Below are 23,064 nucleotides of genomic sequence, written 5' to 3'. Positions count from 1 at the left end.
CACCCCAATAAACATCGAATTGTTTGCACCTTTGGACTTCGGGTATTGTTGCTCTTTGTTCATGTGAGACGGACCGGGGAAGGAAGTGGGTGAAGGAATAAGCCCCCTAACAAGGTCTAACTGACAAGAAATGGAGCAATGGCCATGGCGGCCTCATCTTACATGTCTGGCTGGGAGAAAGCAGTCTGAGTCCAAAGTCTATCCAGTCTATCTAGTATTTTAGGCTTAGTTTGCATTTTTGTTTATTTTCTAAGTAATCTGCTTGGATCTTCTTGCTATCACTTATCACTAAAAATCTCTCTTTCTCTAGTTAATAAACTTTATGTTTTATCATAACCAGTGTGTTTTGAGTGAAGTGTCTTGGAAAATCTCAGCTCTGTCAATAAAGTTTCTTCAATATCTTTCCCACATGAGGGGAAAGTGACATATATTAATGAGCATGCATTGTGCAGATCCCTTTGCAATACAAGATGGCATAATTCTGGGTTCATAATTCAGCAAGGGTGCAAGGATGGGGATATGGGAAATTGGCTGTTTTCTCCTGTTTGTCCTTGAGTGGCTTAGGTAAAGCACTCAGGTAGCTCAGTTGGTTGTGCGACGCCAACTGCGCTCATGTTGGATGATAACAGGGCCTGGGAGGATGGTTGTGTCACCAGAAGAGCATTGCAGAGAGGCCCGCCAAGCTGAATGGATACGGAGTTCAGTGATTCCACCAGCATCCAGATGTGGGGAACAACCAATCACAGAGGTTTTAGAACAAACTGATAAACTAAACATTAAAAGTCACCAGGCCCATATGACATTCACCCAATAGTTCTGAAGGAACTCTAATATCAAATTTCAGAACAACAAACTGTGATATGTAACCTATCACTTAAATCAGGCTTTGTACCAGGTGACTGACAAATAGCTCATATCATGCTGATTTTTAAAAAAGACTCCAGAGGTGATCCCAGCAATTATAGGCCTGAAATCCTAACTTTAGTACGAGGCAAATTGTTTTAAATTATAGTAATGAACAGAATTATCAGACACATTATTTGCTGTGGAACAGTCAACATGTCTTTTGCAAAGGGAAATCATGCCTCACCAATCTGTTAGAATTCTTTAAGCGGGTCAACATATATGTGGGCAAGGGTGATCCAGATGATATAGTGTATTTGGACTTTCAGAAAAACTTCAACAAGATCTCTCATCAAAGGCTCTTAAGAAACATAAGCAGTCATGGGAAAAGAAGGAAGGATCTCTTCTGGATAAGTAACTGGTTAAAAGATAGGAAATAAAGGGTAGGAGTGAATGGTCAGTTTTCAGAATGGAGAGAGGTAAATCATGGAGTCATCCTGCAGTCTGGAGTGGAACCAGTGCTGTTCCACATATTCCTAAATGAACTGGGAAAAGGGATAAGTGATGAGGTGGAAAAATTTGAAGATGATGTAAAATTATTAAATATATTTAAGTGCAAAGCAGACTGTGAAGAATTGCAAAGGGATCTCACAAAACTTGGAGATTGGGCAACAAAATGGCAGATGAAATTCAGTGTTGATTAATGCAAAATTAGACAGATTGGAAAAACGTAATCAAAACAGTTGGGAACCATAGCTTGTGAATATAATAGGCCAAGACAGGCTAAGCCTCCCCTGGTGCAGCTGTGGCCACTGCCCAGCAGTTGCAGGGTTTGCACAGGGAACTTTTTATTATTTATGTGCCATGCAGGTTCCAGGGTAGTTGAGGAGGCAATATGTGCTACTCAGATTCTTCAGCAACCTTGCTGCATTCCATGGAGATTACAAATGAAACCAAGAAGATGAGTAACACATACTGCTGTGACAGGCTGTTACCCCTGGGGAGCAGTCTGGGAGCTGTGGGAACCGCTCTGCCCGTTAACCCTCCAGTTGGGTGGGCCAATCTTACACTGCTTTGCTGGTGACACAGTCAGCCTCCACAAGCCTTGCTATCACCCAACATGACAGCAGGTGGCACCGCACACCCAACTGAGCCTCCTGAGTGCTTTACCTAAGCCACTCAAAGGCAGGCAGGAGACAACAGCCAATTTCCCAGCTCCCCAGCCTTGCACCCTTGCTGGAGTATAAACCCAAATTTATACCATCTTGCACTGCACAAGTGTCTGTACAGCATAAGCTCATTAATATATGTCACTTTCCCCTTGATATGGGAAAGATATGCAACAGCCATTTTACACAGAGCTGAGATCTTCCCCAGACTCTTTACTTAAAACACACTGGTAAAGTTGAAGCATAAAACAGGTTTATTAACTACAAAAAGATGGATTTTAAGTGATTAAGAGTGATAGAAATACACTCAAAGCAGATTACCTAGCAAATAAACAAAAATGCTAACTAAGGCTAACATGCTAGGTAGATTGGATATGAATTAACAATTTCTCACCCTGCCTGATGATACAACCAGTCCGCCAAGTTTCCATATGCAGACGAGAAATCCCTTTAGCCTAGGACTAGCACTTCCCCCAGGAGTGAGGCCAAGAGATGCTGTCACTCCCCATATTATACAGCAGAAAAATATAAATGGAGTTAAGTGTCCTGTGGTCTGGTTCCATGCCCTTGCATGTGCTGCAGTGTCATAGCAGGCGTTATCCATACACAGTCCTGAGGTTTCTCCTGAAGGTTCACCAGATGGCGTATAAACTTCTCCAGACTGTTGTTTCCCCTAATGTCCCATTACTAGGAATAGGCCCTTCTCAACCAGCTATCTGGACCATAAGTATTTTGCCTAGTGGGTGTCACTCAGGTATAATGACATTTGAAATACAGATACATACTCAATATTCATAACTTCAGATGCAAAAATGATACAAGGATATAAATAGGATCATCATATTCTGGAAACCATATTTTTTCCATAGGAACCTCACAAGACATTTTTGTATAAAAAGCATATAACATTTTCATAATCATATCATCAGCATACAACTATGATTAATATTGGGGGCAGTTTCACAACCACCTCCTCAGCTATCCTGGAACCTGAATTGAGCATATTAAAAGCTGAGGTTCTTTGGGAAGAGACAAGCATCTCCCCTGGGGCAACTTGGGGTCTCAAGAAAGTAGGGTAAGCATGGTTGAGGGGACTCTGGCCAGCCTGGGGAGCCTCCAACATCTGGGGTCTGCTATGGGGTCTGTGAAAGCTCTGGGATTCTCTGGGATTGGGGGGTGGGGATGACATTCCAACTGTGGGGGTGGGGCAGAAGGAGTGGGGACAGAGGACTCCACCCACGGCTCATGTTGAAAATTGTAAGGAAAGGGATAGATGATAAGACAGAAAATATTGTGATGTCTCTATATGAATCCATGGTATACCCACACCTTGAATACTTTGTGCAGTTTTGTTCATCCCATCTCAAAAAAGATATATTAGAATTGGAAAAAGTACAGAGAAAGGTGACAAAAATGTTCAGCGGTATGGAACAGCTTCTATATGAGGTTACATTAAAAATCCTGGAACATTTCCGTTTGGAAAAAGAGAAGACTAAACAGGGATATAATAAAAAGAAAAGGAGTACTTATGGCACCTTAGAGACTAACCAATTTATTTGAGCATAAGGTTTTGTGAGCTACAGCTCACTTCATCGGATGCATACTGTGGAAAGTACAGAAGATCTTTTTATACACACAAAGCATGAAAAAATGGGTGTTTACCATTACAAAAGTTTTTCTCTCCCCCCACCCCACTCTCCTGCTGGTATTAGCTTATCTAAAGTGATCACTCTCCTTACAATGTGTACGATAATCAAGGTGGGCCACTTCCAGCACAAATACAGGGTTTAACAAGAATGTCTGGGGGGGCGGGGGGTAGGAAAAAAACAAGGGGAAATAGGTTACCTTGCATAATGACTTAGCCACTCCCAGTCTCTATTCAAGCCTAAGTTAATAGTATCCAATTTGCAAATGAATTCCAATTCAACAGTCTCTCACTGGAGTCTGGTTTTGAAGTTTTTCTGTTGTAATATCACAACTTCCATGTCTGTAATCGCGTGACCAGGAGATTGAAGTGTTCTCCGACTGGTTTATGAATGTTATAATTCTTGACATCTGATTTGTGTCAATTTATTCTTTTATGTAGAGACTGTCCAGTTTAACCAATGTACATGGCAGAGGGGCATTGCTGGCACATGATGACATATATCACATTGGTGGATGTGCAGGTGAACGAGCCTCTGATAGTGTGGCTGATGTTATTAGGCCCTGTGATGGTGTCCCCTGAATAGATATATGGGCACAGTTGGCAATGGGCTTTGTTGCAAGGATAGGTTCCTGGGTTAGTGGTTCTGTTGTGTGGTATGTGGTTGCTGGTGAGTATTTGCTTCAGGTTGGGGGGCTGTCGTCTCATTGCCAGGGGCTGTTCTGAAGCCAAAAGAATATTTGTTCTAATACAGAACTAGATAAGTTGACTGAGTAGTTATTAGCCAAGATAATCAGGGATGAAGCTCCATGCTCCGGGTGTCTCTAAACCTCTGATAGTCAGAAGCTGGGAGCACACACAAGGGATGGATCAATTCATAATTGCACTCATCTGTTAGTTCCCCCTGAACTATCGGCACTAACCACTGTCAGAAGACAGGACACTGGGCAAGGTGGGCCATTGGTATGACCCAATAAGGCCATTCTTCTGTTCTTAAATTGTTCCTCTGATAGATGGGCTGCTACAGACCAGCCATTTCCAGGGGCAGCCAGTCTTACAGAGGTGGCAAAACCACCCTAGCCAACATCTAGGGGCTGTTCGGTGTGGGATGCTGATGGGGTCTAGTGCTGACAGAGGCTAGATCTGGGATGGATAAGAGAGAGATTTTCCCCACATTTAAATTTCTGACGTAAAACTGAAATGTTTCCTTTTCATCCATAGTTTTCACAGAAAATGGATCATTGTTCTCTGTATGCTCAGCTGCCCTCATATTGCCCAGCTGCAGCTTCTTGGCTCCACAAAAGCAATTGGAAGCTTTTCGTCTGCTGCTTCCTCACAACATAAACAAAGTTTGCACTGACTGAGTCTATGGCTGGATTCTGTGTATGGAAAGGTCAAAAACTCCTGCCCAGGCTAGGGCTGGGGTATTGTGTTCATCAGCTACTCTGACCAGCCCTCCTACCTCTCTGCAGCCCCCTCCACACTGTATAATGCCCCTGCAGTAGATCCTGTGGGAAGTGGCTACTTTGACAGGCCCTGGTAGCACATCTCTGATGAACATGTGCTAGCAGGGAACTGGGGAGGGTCCTAAAGCAATTATGAAGGCCCAGAGATTGTGGGAGAGTGGGCCTAGCTACCAGTGCATCACTGAGATCTATGCACATCATTGGGGACCCCTAGATATGGGGTCCCAACTTTCATTCTTCAGGGAGAAGGGAAGGGACCTCGACTCCTGCAATGATCCGATGGAAATTTCCATGTACTGAGCCTTGTGGAATCATAGAATATCAGGGTTGGAAGGGACCTCAGGAGGTCATCTAGTCCAACCTCCTGCTCAAAACAGGACCAATCCCCAATTTTTGCCCCATATCCCTAAATGTTCCCCTCAAGGATTGAACTCACAACGCTGGGTTTAGCAGGCCAAAGCTCAAACCACTGAGCTATCCCTCCCCCATGATAATCTACCTTTCCTGACCTGCACCCTGAGCTTGTAATGTAGGAAAGAGGGCTGCCGAGGAGAAATCTTGTCCTATATTATTAATTATTATTTCTTTTATTTCAGCAATATCACAATTGTGAGAGCATCATCGTTACCACTCACCACACCCGGGGTAGCCATGTGACTAATCGGAACCATACGAACAGTGATGACAAACCCACATTACAGGAACAGAGCCTGCAGTAGGGCTTCCTCTGCAGTCCAGTTGTGTAGCATCACCACACATTCCCTGTGATTTGGCCTCCTGCACTTTGCCATTGGCCATGACAAGGTTAAAGCTGGTGCACACGAAGCCAAGCAACTGAGGTTCCCTGATGGCCAAGTGGCCCCCAAGGGAATGTGCAAGCATGCTTCATAAACACAGTTGCCTGCCTAGATTAACAGTTTCTGTCTCCTGCCCATGTAAGCTCTTCAATGGCTCCTTGTCATTTAGGGTGAAGACCTCTGGTGTCAGCGGCTCCCCGTCTAGGTACGTTGGCATGTTTCACTAACTTTAAAAAGCAAAGTGATGTGTAAAGGCTGGAAGCTGTTTCCATTGGCAGATGCTCTGTGCAGTGGCAAAGGACTCAGCTGGGCTGTCGTGGTGACTCAGTGATGGTGCTGGAGGGCAGGCAATGCTAGGTAGCTTGGGATCCCCTCCCCTACATCTGCCCATGCTCCACGGTGGGTTATTCAAGCTACACAGAAATCTGACATTCAAAGTGAGCTTGCAGTCCTAAAACACTGATGTCCTGAGTCAGGATTTTTCAAGGGGTCCCATTTCTAGAGGGGTCCCATTCCTGTGTACTCTGGGCCCAAACCTACCAAGGGCTGAGTGACAGGAGACCCCACCAAATATCCATGACTAGTTTCCAAATCGCCTCAGGTTTATTTGCTCCTGGAAATGGCACCAGCAAATGCATTTTCAAAGGTTGTATTCTCTGGCTCGATTGTGAAGGCAGGAATTCAGAGCTGCGTTGCTCTGTGGTAAGAGGTATGATAGGGAATATTACTGTTTCCTGAATGGCTGAGTGGTTCAACATTTCTGCCCTGTAGATACCCCTCAGAGTTACAGGACTACCTGGATATCTGCCCCTCTCTGGTCTCCAAGTGCCACATGTCAGACCTCGTATCCTTCCCTCTAATGTGGTGGAATCCTGCAATCTGCACATCCTCAGATTGGGCCGTGGGCCACAACACACTGTGGGGGGACTCTGCTTGCACAGTAGGTCTGATTGGGTTCGGCCCCTGTGGTATTTCCCTCTGGGAGGCTATGACCAGTGCTGAGACGAGTGACCAGCCAGCCTTCTTGAAGCAAAACACTGTGTAATCTGAACGGTAGGAATAAAGATTAACATGGGAGAATAAGAGGGATTTACAAGAACAGTCTGTACACCTCTCTGACCCCAAGTCCTCCCACGCTGATTCAGATACAGGTGGGCCCAGGGCCTTCAGGTTTCCCCAGTGGTGTCTGTCATTGCAGTCTGAAGAGCTTCTCAGGAAAAGCTGCCCCATCTCTGGACAGGTTTCCAGCACTGGAAAACAAGCTGTTTGACATGGCTGGAGCCCAGAAACAGGCTCTTCCCAACCCATAGCTCTGGTGTTGTCACTCAACCTCCCTGAAGTTCTGCCTGAGTGATGACTTGATCTGTGCCTTCCCATAGTGTTTGTTTTCCAGCAGCCTGCTATTAAACTAAGAAGACCCATAATGGTTTAACCCAATATGGATATAACATAAAAATCCCAAAAGTTAACTTAATATAGCTCTAGAGAAAACTGGGTTTAACACACACATTCATTTTTGAAGCTTGGCTCCTTTTCTGTCCCAGTGCCGTTCTTGGGTGCTACGGATCTTATGAATACCAGACAGAGACAGTTAGCCCTGGTCTACACTAGGACTTTAGGTCGAATTTAGCAGCGTTAAATCAATTTAAACCTGCACCTGTCCACACAATGAAGCCCTTTATTTCGACTTAAAGGGCTCTTAAAATCGATTTCCTTACTCCACCCCTGACAAGTGGATTAGCGCTTAAATCGACGTTGCCGGCTCGAATTTGGGGTACTGTGGACACAATTCAATGGTATTGGCCTCCGGGAGCTATCCCAGAGTGCTCCATTCTGACCGCTCTGGACAGCACTCAACTCAGATGCACTGGCCAGGTAGACAGGAAAAGAACCGCGAACTTTTGAATCTCATTTCCTGTTTGGCCAGCGTGGCAAGCTGCAGGTGACCATGCAGAGCTCATCAGCACAGGTGACCATGATGGAGTCCCAGAATCGCAAAAGAGCTCCAGCATGGACCGAACGGGAGGTACGGGATCTGATCGCTGTATGGGGAGAGGAATCCGTGCTATCAGAACTCTGTTCCAGTTTTCGAAATGTCAAAACCTTTGTGAAAATCTCCCAGGGCATGAAGGACAGAGGCCATAACAGGGACCCAAAGCAGTGCCGCGTGAAACTGAAGGAGCTGAGGCAAGCCTACCAGAAAACCAGAGAGGCGAACGGCCGCTCCATCTCAGAGCCCCAAACATGCTGCTTCTATGATGAGCTGCATGCCATTTTAGGGGGTTCAGCCACCACTACCCCAGCCGTGTTGTTTGACTCTTTCAATGGAGATGGAGGCAATACGGAAGTAGGTTTTGGGGATGAAGAAGATGAGGAGGAGGAGGAGGTTGTAGATAGCTCACAGCAAGCAAGCGGAGAAACCAGTTTTCCCGACAGCCAGGAACTGTTTCTCACCATAGACCTGGAGCCAGTACCCCCCGAACCCACCCAAGGCTGCCTCCTGGACCCAGCAGGCGGAGAAGGGACCTCTGGTGAGTGTACCTTTTAAAATGCTATACATGGTTTAAAAGCAAGCATGTGAAAGGATTACTTTGCCCTGGCATTTGCGGTTCTCCTAGATCTAGTCCTAAAGCCTTTGCAAAAGGTTTCTGGGGAGGGCAGCCTTATTTCATCCTTCATGGTAGGACACTTTACCACTCCAGGCCAGTAACACGTACTCGGGAATCACTGTAGAACAAAGCATTGCAGTGTATGTTTGCTGGCATTCAACCAAAATCCGTTCTTTATCTCTCTGTGTTATCCTCAGGAGAGTGAGATATAATTCATGGTCACCTGGTTGAAATAGAGTGCTTTTCTTCAGGGGACACTCAGAGGAGCCCATTCCTGCTGGGCTGTTTGCCTGTGGCTAAACAGAAATGTTCCCCGCTGTTAGCCACAGGGAGGGGGGAAGGTTGAGGGGGTAGTCACGTGGTGGGAGGAAGCAAAATGCGACCTTGTAACGAAAGCACATGTGCTATGTATGTAATGTTAACAGCAAGGTTTACCCTGAAAGAGTGTAGCGACTGTTTTATAAAATGTGTCTTTTTAAATACCGCTGTCCCTTTTTTTTTCTCCACCAGCTGCATGTGTTTCAATGATCACAGGATCTTCTCCTTCCCAGAGGCTAGTGAAGCTTAGAAAGAAAAAAAAACGCACTCGCGATGAAATGTTCTCCGAGCTCATGCTGTCCACCCACACTGACAGAGCACAGATGAATGCGTGGAGGCAAATAATGTCAGAGTGCAGGAAAGCACAAAATGACCGGGAGGAGAGGTGGAGAGCTGAAGAGAGTAAGTGGCGGGCTGAAGAGAGTAAGTGGCGGGCTGAAGACAGGGCTGAAGCTCAAATGTGGCGGCAGCATGATGAGAGGAGGCAGGATTCAATGCTGAGGCTGCTGCAGGACCAAACCAGTATGCTCCAGTGTATGGTTGAGCTGCAGCAAAGGCAGCTGGAGCACAGACTGCCACTGCTGCCCCTCTGTAACCAACCGCCCTCCTCCCCAAGTTCCATAGCCTCCACACCCAGACGCCCAAGAACGCGGTGGGGGGGCCTCCGGCCAACCAGCCACTCCACCACAGAGGATTGCCCAAAAAAAAGAAGGCTGTCATTCAATAAATTTTAAAGTTGTAAACTTTTAAAGTGCTGTGCTTAAAGTGCTGTTTGGCATTTTCCTTCCCTCCTCCACCACCCCTCCTGGGCTACCTTGGTAGTCATCTCCCTATTTGTGTGATGAATGAATAACGAATGCATGACTGTGAAGCAGCAATGACTTTATTGCCTCTGCAAGCAATGATTAAAGGGAGGAAGGGAGGGTGGTTAGCTTACAGGGAAGTAGAGTGAACCAAGGGGTGGGGGGTTTCATCAAGGAGAAACAAACAGAACTTTCACACCGTAGCCTGGCCAGTCATGAAACTGGTTTTCAAAGCTTCTCTGATGCGTACCACGCCCTCCTGTGCTCTTCTAACCGCCCTGGCGTCTGGCTGCACGTAACCAGCAGCTAGGCGATTTGCCTCAACCTCCCACCCCGCCATAAACGTCTCCCCCTTACTCTCACAGATATTGTGGAGCACACAGCAAGCAGTAATAACAGTGGGGATATTGGTTTTGCTGAGGTCTAAGCGAGTCAGTAAACTGCGCCAGCGCGCCTTTAAACATCCAAATGCACTTTCTACCACCATTCTGCACTTGCTCAGCCTGTAGTTGAACAGCTCCTGACCACTGTCCAGGCTGCCTATGTACGGCTTCATGAGCCATGGCATTAAGGGGTAGGCTGGGTCCCCAAGGATACATATAGGCATTTCAACATCCCCAACAGTTATTTTCTGGTCTGGGAAGAAAGTCCCTTCCTGCAGCTTTTGAAACAGACCGGAGTTCCTGAAGATGCGAGCATCATGCACCTTTCCCAGCCATGCCACGTTGATGTTGGTGAAACGTCCCTTGTGATCCACCAGAGCTTGCAGCACTATCGAAAAGTACCCCTTGCGGTTTATGTACTCGGCGGCTTGGTGCTCCGGTGCCAAGATAGGGATATGGGTTCCGTCTATAGCCCCACCACAGTTAGGGAATCTCATTGCAGCAAAGCCATCCACTATGACCTGCACATTTCCCAGGGTCACTACCCTTGATATCAGCAGATCTTTGATTGCGTGAGCTACTTGCATCACAGCAGCCCCCACAGTAGATTTGCCCACTCCAAATTGATTCCCAACTGACCAGTAGCTGTCTGGCGTTGCAAGCTTCCACAGGGCTATCGCCACTCGCTTCTCAACTGTGAGGGCTGCTCTCATCTTGGTATTCATGCGCTTCAGGGCAGGGGAAAGCAAGTCACAAAGTTCCATGAAAGTGCCCCTACGCATGCGAAAGTTTCACAGCCACTGGGAATCGTCCCAGACCTGCAACACTATGCGGTCCCACCAGTCTGTGCTTGTTTCCCGAGCCCAGAATCGGCGTTCCACAGCATGAACCTGCCCCATTAGCACCATGATGCATGCATTGTCAGGGCCCATGCTTTCAGAGAAATCTGTGTCCATGTCCTGATCACTCACGGGACCGCGCTGACGTTGCCTCCTCGCCCGGTATCGCGTTGCCATGTTCTGGTGCTGCATATACTGCTGGATAATGCGTGTGGTGGTTAATGTGCTCCTAATTGCCAAAGTGAGCTGAGCGGCCTCCATGCTTGCCTTGGTATGGCGTCCGCACAGAAAAAAGGCGCGGAACGATTGTCTGCCGTTGCTCTGACGGAGGGAGGGGCGACTGATGACACGGCTTACAGGGTTGGCTTCAGGGAGCTAAAATCAACAAAGGGTGTGCCTGTACATCAAGGAGTATTTCAGGCAGGACTGCACGGAGGGTTCCAATAAGAAATGGTGCACCTAAGTTATCGTTGTTATTGGAACAAGGAGGTTAGCCTGTCCTCTGATTGATACATGGCTAGATTTACCTCGCTGCACCTTCTCTGTGAGTGACTGCAGTGTGATCTAGACAGGGGAGGAGCAAATGAGTACAAAACAAATCTGGTCTATTTCTTGTTCTGACCCACTCCATCTATCTTTTACATCTTTGGCTGGCAGCAGACGGTGCAGAAGGACTGCATGCCATCCACATCTCATGGCTGCTCGGCAGAAGATGGTACAGTACGACTGCTAGCCATCTTCATCTCTTGCCTGCCTGGCATAAGATGGTACAATACGACTGCTAGCAATCCTCATCTCTTGCCTGCCTGGCAGAAAATGGTACAGTATGACTGCTAGCAGTCCGTATCGCCGGCCCGCTCACCATAAGATGGTTCAATAGGACTGCAGGACTAAAGAGAATGACCTGGTCAAGTCACTCCAAATTTAGTCCCTGCGCCCATGTCTGCCCAGGCGCTCCCAGCCGACGTGGCCAGGAGCACCTCGGACACGACGAGGACGACTACCAGTCGTATTGCACCGTCTGCTGCCAGAAGGCAATGGGTTGCTGCTACTGTGCAGCAAAGCCGTACCGCGTCTGCCAGCACCCAGGAGACATAGGGTGACGGTTACCTGAGTGGGCTCCATGCTTGCCGTGGTATGGCGTCTGCACAGGTAACTCAGGAAAAAAGGCGCGAAATGATTGTCTGCCCTTGCTTTCACGGGGGGAGGGAGGGAACGGGGGCCTGACGATATGTACCCAGAACCACCCGCGACAATGTTTTAGCCCCATCAGGCATTGGGATCTCAACCCAGAATTCCAATGGGCAGCGGAGACTGCGGGAACTGTGGGATAGCTACCCACAGTGCAACACTCCGGAAGTCGACTCTAGCCTTGGTACTGTGGAAGCGCTCCGCCAAGTTAATGCACTTAATGCACTTAGAGCATTTTCTGTGGGGACACACACACTCGAATATATAAAACCAATTTCTAAAAAAACGACTTCTATAAATTCGACCTAATTTCGTAGTGTAGACATAGCCTTAGAGAGTGAGAGAGCAACAGGCTACTTTCCTGTGGGAAACGAAGTTCCATTTCCATGAATTTGACTTTCATATACACTTCCTGCAAACCCTCATCCTGGCTGAATAACAGCTGACGGGGACACTATGTACTAGGGGAGTTCTATCCTGATCCCTGTGCCTGTTACCAAACTGGATACAGGCTACAGACTGACAGAACAGAGCTGGAGGAGAACGGTCAGCTATTAACCCAGGGACAGAGAAGCTACTAAACTTTTCTTTGCTGACAAGTGACTGAATGAGGGCTGAGACACTGCAATCTTTTCAGCTTGTGATGACATCCAGAAAACATACACTACATTTTAAGTCCCACTCTAACCTAACCTATTTCCTAATATCCAACCTAGGTCTCCCCCACAGCAACTTGATACCATTACTCTTTCTTCTGTCATCTATCACCACTGATAACAGCCAAGCTCCTTCCTCTTTGGAATGCTCCTTCAGATAGTTGTAGATGGCTGCTATCAAATCCCCCCTCAATCTTCTCTTCTGCAGACTAAACAAGCCCAGTTCCCTCAGCCTCACCTCATAAGTCATGTGCCCCAGCCCCCTGATCATTTCTGTTGCCCTCCACTGGACTCTCTCCAAATTCTCCACATCCTTTCTGTAGTGGTGGGCCCAAAACTGGGCGCAATACTCCAGATGTCTCCTCACCAGTGCCGAACAGATTGGAATAATCACTTCCCTTGATCTACTGGCAATGCTCCTACAAATACAGCCCAATATGCAATTAGCCTCCTTGGTATCAAGGGCACACTGCTGACTCATATCCAGCTTCTCATCCACTGTAAGTCCCAGGTCCTTTTCTGCAGAACTACTACTTAGCCAGTCTGTCCCCAGCCTGTAGCATTGTGTGGGATTCTTCCATCATAAGTGTAGGACTCTACACCTGTCCTTGTTGAACCTCATCAGATTTCTTTTGGCCAATCCTCCAATTTCTAAAGGTCACTCTGGAATCTATCGCTACCCTCCAGTGTATCTATCTCTGCCCCCAGCTTAGTGTCGTCTGTGAACTTGCTGAGCGTGCAATCCATCCCATCATCCAGATCTTTAATAAAGATGTTGAATAGTTGTATGATACTATCTTCTGTTAACGAACAAGAAGCTGTTTCTAATCAGGATCATGAACACAAACCTCTGCAATACCTGTGCAAGACTTTCCAAAAAGTCTTGAGAAAAAAACCACTGGTCTGTGTTTCAGGAAAGAGTGAAGCACACGTGAAGGAAAGGGGAGTGTAAAAGGGGTTGTATGTAATTTTCACCATTAGCTGTTACATGAGCATGGATGAAGTTTATCACCAGGAGCATTTGTTTAGGGAAAATGAATAGAGCCTGGTTCTTATCAAATTGACACATGTATATCTGGAGTGACTTAGCTGAAGTCAAAGTTAGGAAATTCAGAACGTGGCCCTGGGAATTTATCCCATGTGGTGAAAAGAGGCAGTGGCTTAATTTGGATTTTCAGGAGTAGATAAAATAATTATAAATAAATAAATAAATTGCACTTTATACAATGGGCCACACTCAGAAGTGTAGGGCCAGAAAGGGTGTCTGTGGGAAGCTCACAATTGTAAAATCACAGAGTGTTCACGTAGGCTGCAGAACTTACAGCTACAATCTATCAATGTGACTAAGAACCGAACAGGATTCAGAGAGACTGGATGTTTATATGGTGTCATAAGGATAAAGGGAAGGGTAAACCCCTTTAAAATCCTTCCTGGCCAGAGGAAAAATCCTCTCACCTGTAAAGGGTTAAGAAGCTAAAGCTAACCTCGCTGGCACCTGACCAAAATGACCAATGGGGAGACAAGATACTTTCAAAAGCTGGGAGGAAGGAGAGAAACAAAGGGTCTGTCTGTTTGTCTATATGCTGCTTTTGCCAGGGATAGACCAGGAATGGAGTCTTAGAACTTTTATTAAGTAATCTAGCTAGGTATGTGTTAGATTATGATTTCTTTAAATGGCTGAGAAAAGAATTGTGCTGAATAGAATGACTATTTCTGTCTGTGTGTCTTTTTTGTAACTTAAGGTTTTGCCTAGAGGGATTCTCTATGTTTTGAATCTAATTACCCTGTAAGGATCTACCATCCTGATTTTACAGGTGGGATTTCTTTACTTCTATTTACTTCTATTTCTATTAAAAGTCTTCTTGTAAGAAAACTGAATGTTTTTTCTATTGTTCTCAGATCCGAGGGTTTGGGTCTGTGGTCACCTATGCAAATTGGTGAGGATTTTTTACCAAACCTTTCCCAGGAAGTGGTGTGCAAGGGTTGGGAGGATTTTGGGGGGAAAGACGTGTCCAAACTATGTTTCCCAGTAAACCCAGTTAGAGTTTGGTGGTGGCAGTGGATATTCCAAGGACAAAAGATAAAATTAATTTGTACCTTGGGGAACTTTTAACCTAAGCTGGTAAAAGTAAGCTTAGGAGGTTTTCATGCAGATCCCCACATCTGTATCCTAGAGTTCAGAGTGGGGGAGGAACCTTGACATATGGGTAACCAGAAAATCAAATTACACAAGTGAGGACTGTTTTAAAAACTCTTGGAATGGCTCTAAACCTTCCTGGTTTACAGCACAAAATATCTCTAACGAGTGGGTGTCAGGGGGAAACATCGGGAGCAGGTTTTCTTATAGCTGCCCATTGCAGAACTCTTTCCACCTTCCTCTGGAGCGTGTGGAACTGGCCAGTGCATACTGGGCTAGATGGACTACAGGTATCATCCAGTCCGCAAATGTCTATCTTGGTATCAGTCGTGTAAATCCTAGACTTTGTTTTTGCTGATTTTTCTTTAGCTCCCGGGAGTCTCTAGAATTGTATGGAGAGTGGAAAGATGTCTTGTTAAATATCAGCTAATCTCCTGTTCTTTTTCTTTCAGGAAGGAAAGTTCAAAACAAATTGGATCTTCACAGTACATAATGTCAGCTGTCAATGACACCACATTCAAATCTTCAGTGTTCCTTCTCACCGGGATACCTGGGCAGGAAGACGTCCAAAATCTCTGGATCTCTCTCCCCTTCTGCTTAATTTATGTTATTTCAATATTAGGAAATTCAGTCATTCTGTTCATTATAATAATAGATCCAAACCTCCATGAGCCCATGTACATTTTCCTTTCCATGTTGGGCGCCACAGACCTTGGCTTATCGATAGCCACCATACCAACGATACTGGGAATATTCTTGTTTAACTCTCGGGAGATCAGCTTCGATGCCTGTTTTGCCCAGTTGTTCTTTATCCAGTCACTTCAATGCTTTGAATCCTCTGTGCTTTTGTTGATGGCTTTTGACCGCTTCATCGCGATCCGTGACCCACTGAGATATGCCTCCATCTTAACTCTGCCGAGAATAGTCAAGATGGGACTGGTGTGTGTTCTAAGAGGGGTGGCTGTGATACTCCCATTCCCCCTTCTCCTGAAGAGGTTTCAATACTGTCGAGCCAATGTCCTCTCCCATTCCTACTGTCTGCACATGGAGGTCATGACAATGGCATGTGCAGACTTCACAATCAACAACATCTATGGTCTGTTTACTACGGTCCTAACAGTGGGGTTGGACTCACTGCTCATCTTCCTCTCTTATGTGATGATCATCAAAACAGTGCTGAGCATCGCGTCCCACAAGGAGTTCCTCAGGGCCCTGAACACCTGCGTCTCCCACCTCTGCGCTGTTCTGCTCTTCTACACGCCAGAGTTCAGCCTCACTTTGATACACAGATTTGGGAAGGGCTCTTCTCCCTTGCTTCAGATTGTCCTGGGCTATGTCTACTTGATGGTTCCTCCACTGATTAACCCAGTCGTGTACAGTGTGAAAAGCAAACACCTTCGTTCGAGGATAATCAGGGTGTTCGTGAAGTGAAGGTCAGTTTATCTTCCGGTCCCAATACTGGTAGCAAAGGAAACAAGAAACACAGGACATAGCCACTGTTCCCCCTAAGCTGTGCGCGTGTGTGTGCTCACACAGATCCTAAACCCCGCGCAGATGGTGAAACACTGCATGCACAACAATTTGCACAGAAGCACAAAAATTTGCAGAGAAGACATTTTTTGCCACACACGGCCTGTCAAAAATTAGAGGGAACATTGGAGACAGAAACCTATTCCATCCTGGACCACACTGGGACTTGAACACTTCATTTTGGGAATCTTCTGCCCAATTGGGGATGTGTGATCCACCCTAAATCAGTGGCCATTGGAGGTGGATGTTGGGGACTGTCCCCTTTAGGGGTTGCAAAGATTAAGGGGGGTCAGTCAATCCCAGGGTGTAGCCCTTTTAGATTCCTGTGACTTTTAGAGCTGCGAGAAGCTTTGTAGAGCCAGCTCGTGGGAGACAGGAAGATGGTCCCGGGGAATAGTTAGTACTTTAGGAAATCCCAGGCTATTGTTTTTAAGGACCTGGGACAAGGGCCTTGTAGGGCAGAGCATGACTCCCTTCACTCCATGCGAAAGAGGAGGAGCCTTAGGAGGGCAGGCAGGCTGCATCCTCTCTCAAAACATGGGCCACTCCAGCAGGGGACAGACAGCTGCCCTCGCTCAGCCCAGGGGAAAGGGACTGTGATATCATGGGTACCAGATGGTGAGAAGCCAGCTAGGCTGCAGGAAGCCTGAAACAAGACTGACCCCAGCAAGCAGGAGGTGGAGGGCTCCCGAGAAAAGGAGGAGGATGGAACAGGAGGATAGGAGAGCCTGTGTTTTGGAGACAACTTAATTAATGTGACCCCACAAATGGACTCTTTTTTTAAGTATCCCAGGCTGAGAGTAAATCATTACAAGGGCCTTTCTGGGGAGGACAGGGTGCCCCTATTTCAGGCCCCAAGGGGCACTCTGTGTTGGCCCCTACCACAGGGCCTTGGCCAGAGTAGGCTGTGCTCTTGCAAGCCGTTACCACTGGGCTTAGATCAGCCCAGCGGAAGCCCCCTGACTCCAGCACCGTGGTGTCTGTGGCAGATGTGGGGGTGCTCAGGAATGACAGTGAGGGGTGAGTAGTGAATTTCTGAGAGGAGTGTTGGAATGTCACAGTTATGCTGGGAGTTTCAGCGGAGTCACTGGATCTGTGTTTGCGAGCCCTTGAGGCTGAATGGGTCTAACTGACAAGCAATTGAGCAACGGCCACGGGGGCCTCATCTTACACAGTTTGGCTGGGAGAAAGCAGTCAGAGGGCAAAGGTCAGCTCCACACCTTGGCGCTGTAACACAGACACGGCTGAGCACTATGGTGATTGGACCCAGGCTGACACTGATTTCAGCAAAGCCTGCTTCCACAGGAAAGGGGCAAACAGAGGGGAAGATGCTCTCAGAGACACACAGAAACTAGGCTGGGTCCCAAGAGCTCCTTGGCTTCCCAAAAGAATGTAAGTTGGGCCAGTTCTGTTTCTCTATCTCCTGAGCAAAGGCTGTCTAACTTAGCTTGTAGTGATACCTCAGATGGATGACAGGTGTAGACATGTGATTACTGCCTGATATTTTAAAGCTATTTCTTTTAATGCTTTGTGTTGTTTGCTAATAAACCTAATAGATTTAAGGAGGCGGTTGATGACTGTATAGCTCCGGTCACAAGCATCCAAAGGGAAGAGATTGAGGTGTCCAGTTGGACCTGCTTGGTGATAAGCGTTTAGCATAGATGGGTGTTGTTCCCAGCTGGAAGAGCGGTACAGTTGTGATATCCCCCCAAAGACAGGAAAGGACCTGGTTTAGAGGGTAAAGAGACTATATACATGGTTTTACTGTGACATTTCCAGTTCTCCTTGGGCAGTATCTATCCTTATTGAGTGGCTATCAGCATAAAGGAGAGCAACCCTTCTTCAAACTGCATCCAACATAATGATCCATTGAAGGCAATGATTAATAGATACATAGAATATAAGGCCAGAAAGGACCATTAGATCATCTAGTCTGACCTCCTGCAGAATTTCACCCCGTTACCCCCGGTATTGAGCCCAATGACATGCCTGGGCATAGCTTGTGTTCATATGAGAGATTTTAACTCTGTTTGTCTCATAAGGATGATTTCAGGTACTGGGTGGAGAAATTTAACTCTTCTCATCAACCCTCTGTGATGAGGTCTGTCATTAGCATTGCACCCTTTGACGTTGGAGTTCTGGGCCACTCCTGCAGCTTGGCTGTAGAGGGACGAATCAGGGCGTGCTTTCAGAGAGTGAAGGACCTGTAGAGTGTTGCCTGGCTAAACTGAGTCTTGTTGGGCTGCCCCTCGGTCTGATCCTGACCCCAATCTGCTCCATGAGCAATGAGCGCTGGAGATAGACCTCAAACCCTGCACACAAATTTGCATCATCACCAAGTGTGGGGGGTAGCTGGATCAGGTTTCTTTGTGTCCAATAGGGAATTAGCAGTGGACATTTGGAGCTGGGCTTGTGTCACGACCCTATCTATTAACAATCTGATTGGCCTTTGTCAAGGTTCCTTCCCCACTCTGAATTCTAGGGTACAGATGTGGGGACCTGCATGAAAACCTCCTAAGCTTACTTTTACCAGATTAGCTTAAAACTTCCCCAAGGTACAAATTAATTTTACCCTTTGCCCTTGGATTTCCACTGCCACCACCAAAGTTTATCTGGGTTTACTGGGAAATGTAGTTTGGACACATCTTTCCCCCCAAAATCCTCCCAACACTTGCACCCTACTTCCTGGGGAAGGTTTGGTAAAAATCCTCACCAATTTGCATAGGTGACCACAGACCCAAACCCTTGGATCTTAGAACAATGAAAAAGCATTCAGTGTTCTTACAAGAAGACTTTTAATAGAAGTAAAGGAATCACCTCTGTAAAATCAGGATGGTAGATCCTTACAGGGTAATTAGATTCAAAACATAGAGAATCCCTCTAGGCAAAACCTTAAGTTACAAAAAACACACACAGACAAGAATAGTCATTCTATTCAGCACAGCTCTTTTCTCAGCCATTTAAAGAAATCATAATCTAACACATACCTAGCTAGATTACTTAATAAAAGTTCTAAGACTCCATTCCTGTTCTGTCCCCAGCAAAAGCAGCATACAGACAGACACAGACCCTTTGTTTCTCTCCCTCCTCCAAGCTTTTGAAAGTATCTTGTCTCCTCATTGGTCATTTTGCTCAGGTGCCAACGAGGTTAGCTTTAGCTTCTTAACCCTTTACAGGTGAGAGGATTTTTCCTCTGGCCAGGAAGGATTTTAAAGGGGTTTACCCTTCCTTTTATATTTATTACAGCCTTGCTTACCTCTGAGCTGTGTCTCAGGTACCCAGTGACTCTGTGAGCCTGTCACTGTTATGTCCGCCTTCCTGTGTCATAAACCTGTTCCTTATAACCTAGGGCTCTGTAATCCAGTGCAGTGGGACACACCATCTCTACCACTGATGGTCTGTGTGACAAGAAATGTCAATTAACCAGCTCTCAGTACCTTCATTTTTGCGTGATCCACTAGATATGGCCAGCATTGCCACCTCTTGGGATTTTATTGGGAATCTCACACTATTTCCGATGAAGTGAGCTGTAGATCACGAAAGCTTATGCTCAGATAAATTGGTTACTCTCTAAGGTGCCACAAGTACACCTTTTCCTTTTGCGAATACAGACTAACATGGCTGTTACTCTAGAACACTATTTCCTGTCTTTCTAAAAGCCCCAACTTCTGCAATCAAGACACTGTGCAGGATTCTCATCTTTTGTTTATCTTCAAAAAAATATATTTAAACAAGTGACCTGAAGAAAAGCTGGAAAACCTGAAGCAGGTGACCCCAATGGCTCAGAAACCACAGTCAAGTTTAAATGAACTCCACATTAGTCTATATTTACTTCTCATTATTTCTAAACCAATCTCATGATATTTTTAGTGATGTGACTCACACTTAATGAAGGGGCTTTGCGATACGGAGTCCCTAGTGTAAGAGGTCTGAAAAGCAATGAGCAAAAGACACAAAAATGAAGTGAAATTTTTAAATGTACGTTAGAAGTGGTAAGCCAGCCAAACAATGACTGGGGCCACTGGCAAAGTGAGGAGCTAAAGGAGTACTCGAGAAATATGAGGCTGTTGTGCAGAGGATAAATGAATGTTTTGCCTTAGTCTTCAGTGCAGAGGATGAGAGGGAGATTCCCACACCTGAGCCATTCTTTTCAGGTGACATATCTTAGGAACTCCCCACATTGAGGTGTCAGTAGAGGAGGTTGTGATGCTGCACCCCATATTCATCATAGTGGTATGATTATGAGATGATTATGACATAATTCTGATGCATCTGGTACAAGATATGTCTTGAGAGGTGTCACTGGAAAAATTATGATGAGCAGATTAGGATTATCCTATTTGTGCACTTGTATCATTTTTGTACCTGAAGTTATGAATAATAAATATGAATCTGTATTTCAAATGTGCTTACTCTGGGTAACACCCACAAGTTGCCTTTCAAGTACAACAATGAAGAAGATAGACAGTGTGAATGGCTCATCAGCAAAGACTATGGACCATGAAAGAGCTTAGCTTTCCTGTGATGTTTCAGCCAGCCTATGAGTAATGGCTGTACGACTCAGCAGGGCATGCAAGGGCAGGGGACCAGACCATATAACACTGAACTCCATTTTGGTACACGTATTTTTTCACAAACTGGGCTGGGAACTTGGCTTGAAACAAAGGGTTCTTGCCATATTGAAAAATTAAACAAGGTGGGGAGTGACATCCTCTCTTGTGCTCACTCTCCACACAAGAGAACTCCTGCAAACAACTGAAGAAAAAAGTCTGAACGGGAGAAGTGCTGATCCCAGGCTAAAGGGATTTCTAGCCTGTGTATGAGAACTTGGTGGACTGCTTCTATCACCAGCCAGCATGAGAAATTACTAATTCATATCCAGTCTATCTAGTATTTTAGGCTCATTTTGCATTGTTATGTATTTGCTACGTAATCTGCTTGGATCTGCTTGCTATACTTATAATCACTTACAATCTATCTCTCTACTTAATAAACTTGTTTTATGTTTTCTCATAACCAGTGTGTTTTGAGTGAAGTGTCTTGGAAAATCTCAGCTCTGTCAATACATTTTTTGCATATCTTTCCCACATTGAGGGGAAAGTCACCTACATTAATGAGTGTGCATTGTGCAGATCCCTGTGCAGTACAAGATGGCATAATTCGGGGGTTATACTTCTGCAAGGGTGCAAGGCTGGGGAGATGGGAAATTGGCTGTTGTCTCCTGTTCATCCATGAGTGGCTTAGGTAAAGCACTCAGGTAGATCAGTTGGGTTTTGGCACCAACTGCTGTCATGTTGGATGATAACAGGGTCTGGAGCGGCTGGTTGTGTAACCGGAAGAGCGTTGTGGAAAGGCCAGCTGAGATGAATGGACAGGCGGTTCAGTGATTCCACCAGCTTCCAGATTGCATCCCATGGGGGACAACCCATCACAGAGGTTTTTGAAGAAACTGATAAACTAAACATTAAAAGACAGCAGGACCAGATGACATTCACCCAATAGCTCCAAAGGAACTCTAATATCAAATTTCAGAACTACTAACTGTTGTATATGTCAGGCTTTGTCCCAGGTGACTGATAGGTAATATCATGCTGATTTTTAAAAATGGCTACAGAGGTGATCCAAGCAATTATAGGCTTGTAATCCTAACTTTAGTACCAGGCAAATTGATTTAAACTATAGTAAAGAACAGAATAATCAGACACGCACATGAACATCATTTGCTGCCGAAAAGTCAACATGTCTTTTGCAAAGGGAAATCATGCCTCACCAATCTATTAGAATTCTTTGAGCGGATTAACAAACATGTGTGCAAGGATGATCAAGATGATATTGTGTACTGGGACTTTCAGAAAAACTTTGACAAGGTCCCTCACCAAAGGCTCTTAAGAAAAGTAAGGAGTCATGAGAAAAGAAGGAAGAGTCCCTCCTGGATAAGTAACCGGTTAAAAGATGGGAAACAAAGGTTAGGAGTAAATGGTGAGTTTTCAGAATGGAGAGAAGTAAATTGTGGGTTCGTCCTGGGGTCTGGAGTGGGACCAGTGCTCTTCCACATATTCATAAATGAACTGGAAAAAGGGGTAAGCAATGAGGTGGAAAAATTTACAGATGAGATAAAATTATTTAATATATTTAAGTGCAAAGCAGACTGTGAAAAGTTACAATGGGATCTCACATAACTTGGAGATTGGGCAACAAAATGGCAGATGAAATTCTGTGTTGATTAATGCAAAATAACACACATTTACATTGGAAAAATGTAATCTGAACTGTACAGACAAAATGATGGTGCCAAATTATCTGTTGCCACTCATAAAAGAGATCTTGATGTCATTGTGGAGAGTTCTCTGAAAACATCCACTCAGTGTGCAGCATCAGTCAAAAAAGCGAACAGAATGTAGGGAACCAGAGGTGGTGAATATAGTAGGTCAAGAGAGGCTATGCCTCCCCTGGTGCATCTGTGGCCACTGCCCAGCACTTGCAGGGTTCGCACAGGGAACTCTTTATTCTTATGTGCCATGCAGGTTCCAGGGTAGCTAAGGAGGCAGTAGGTGCTACTGAGCTTCTTCAATAATCTCACTGCATTCCATGGAGATTACTGATGAAACCAGGAAGCTGAGTAACACATGTGACAGATTGTCACCCCCAGGGAGCAGTCTGGGAGCTGTGGGACCATTT

General features: G+C 45.8%; 1 protein-coding gene across 1 annotated transcript; it reads left to right on the top strand.

Annotated features, from left to right (window-relative positions):
* Positions 1-15,348: 15,348 nt before the first annotated feature.
* LOC311513406 (olfactory receptor 51G2-like) lies at positions 15,349-16,287 on the top strand (the record flags this gene model as incomplete). Its single annotated transcript, XM_084615225.1, has 1 exon — positions 15,349-16,287. The coding sequence occupies one exon, from the start codon at positions 15,349-15,351 to the stop codon at positions 16,285-16,287; it is 939 nt and encodes a 312-aa protein (XP_084471351.1).
* Positions 16,288-23,064: the final 6,777 nt, after the last annotated feature.

This window comes from Lepidochelys olivacea (genome assembly GCF_965140295.1).
Source record: "Lepidochelys olivacea isolate rLepOli2 genome assembly, chromosome: 1".
Lineage (NCBI taxonomy): Eukaryota > Metazoa > Chordata > Testudines > Cheloniidae > Lepidochelys > Lepidochelys olivacea.
This window is presented reverse-complemented; position numbering and strand designations above follow the sequence as displayed.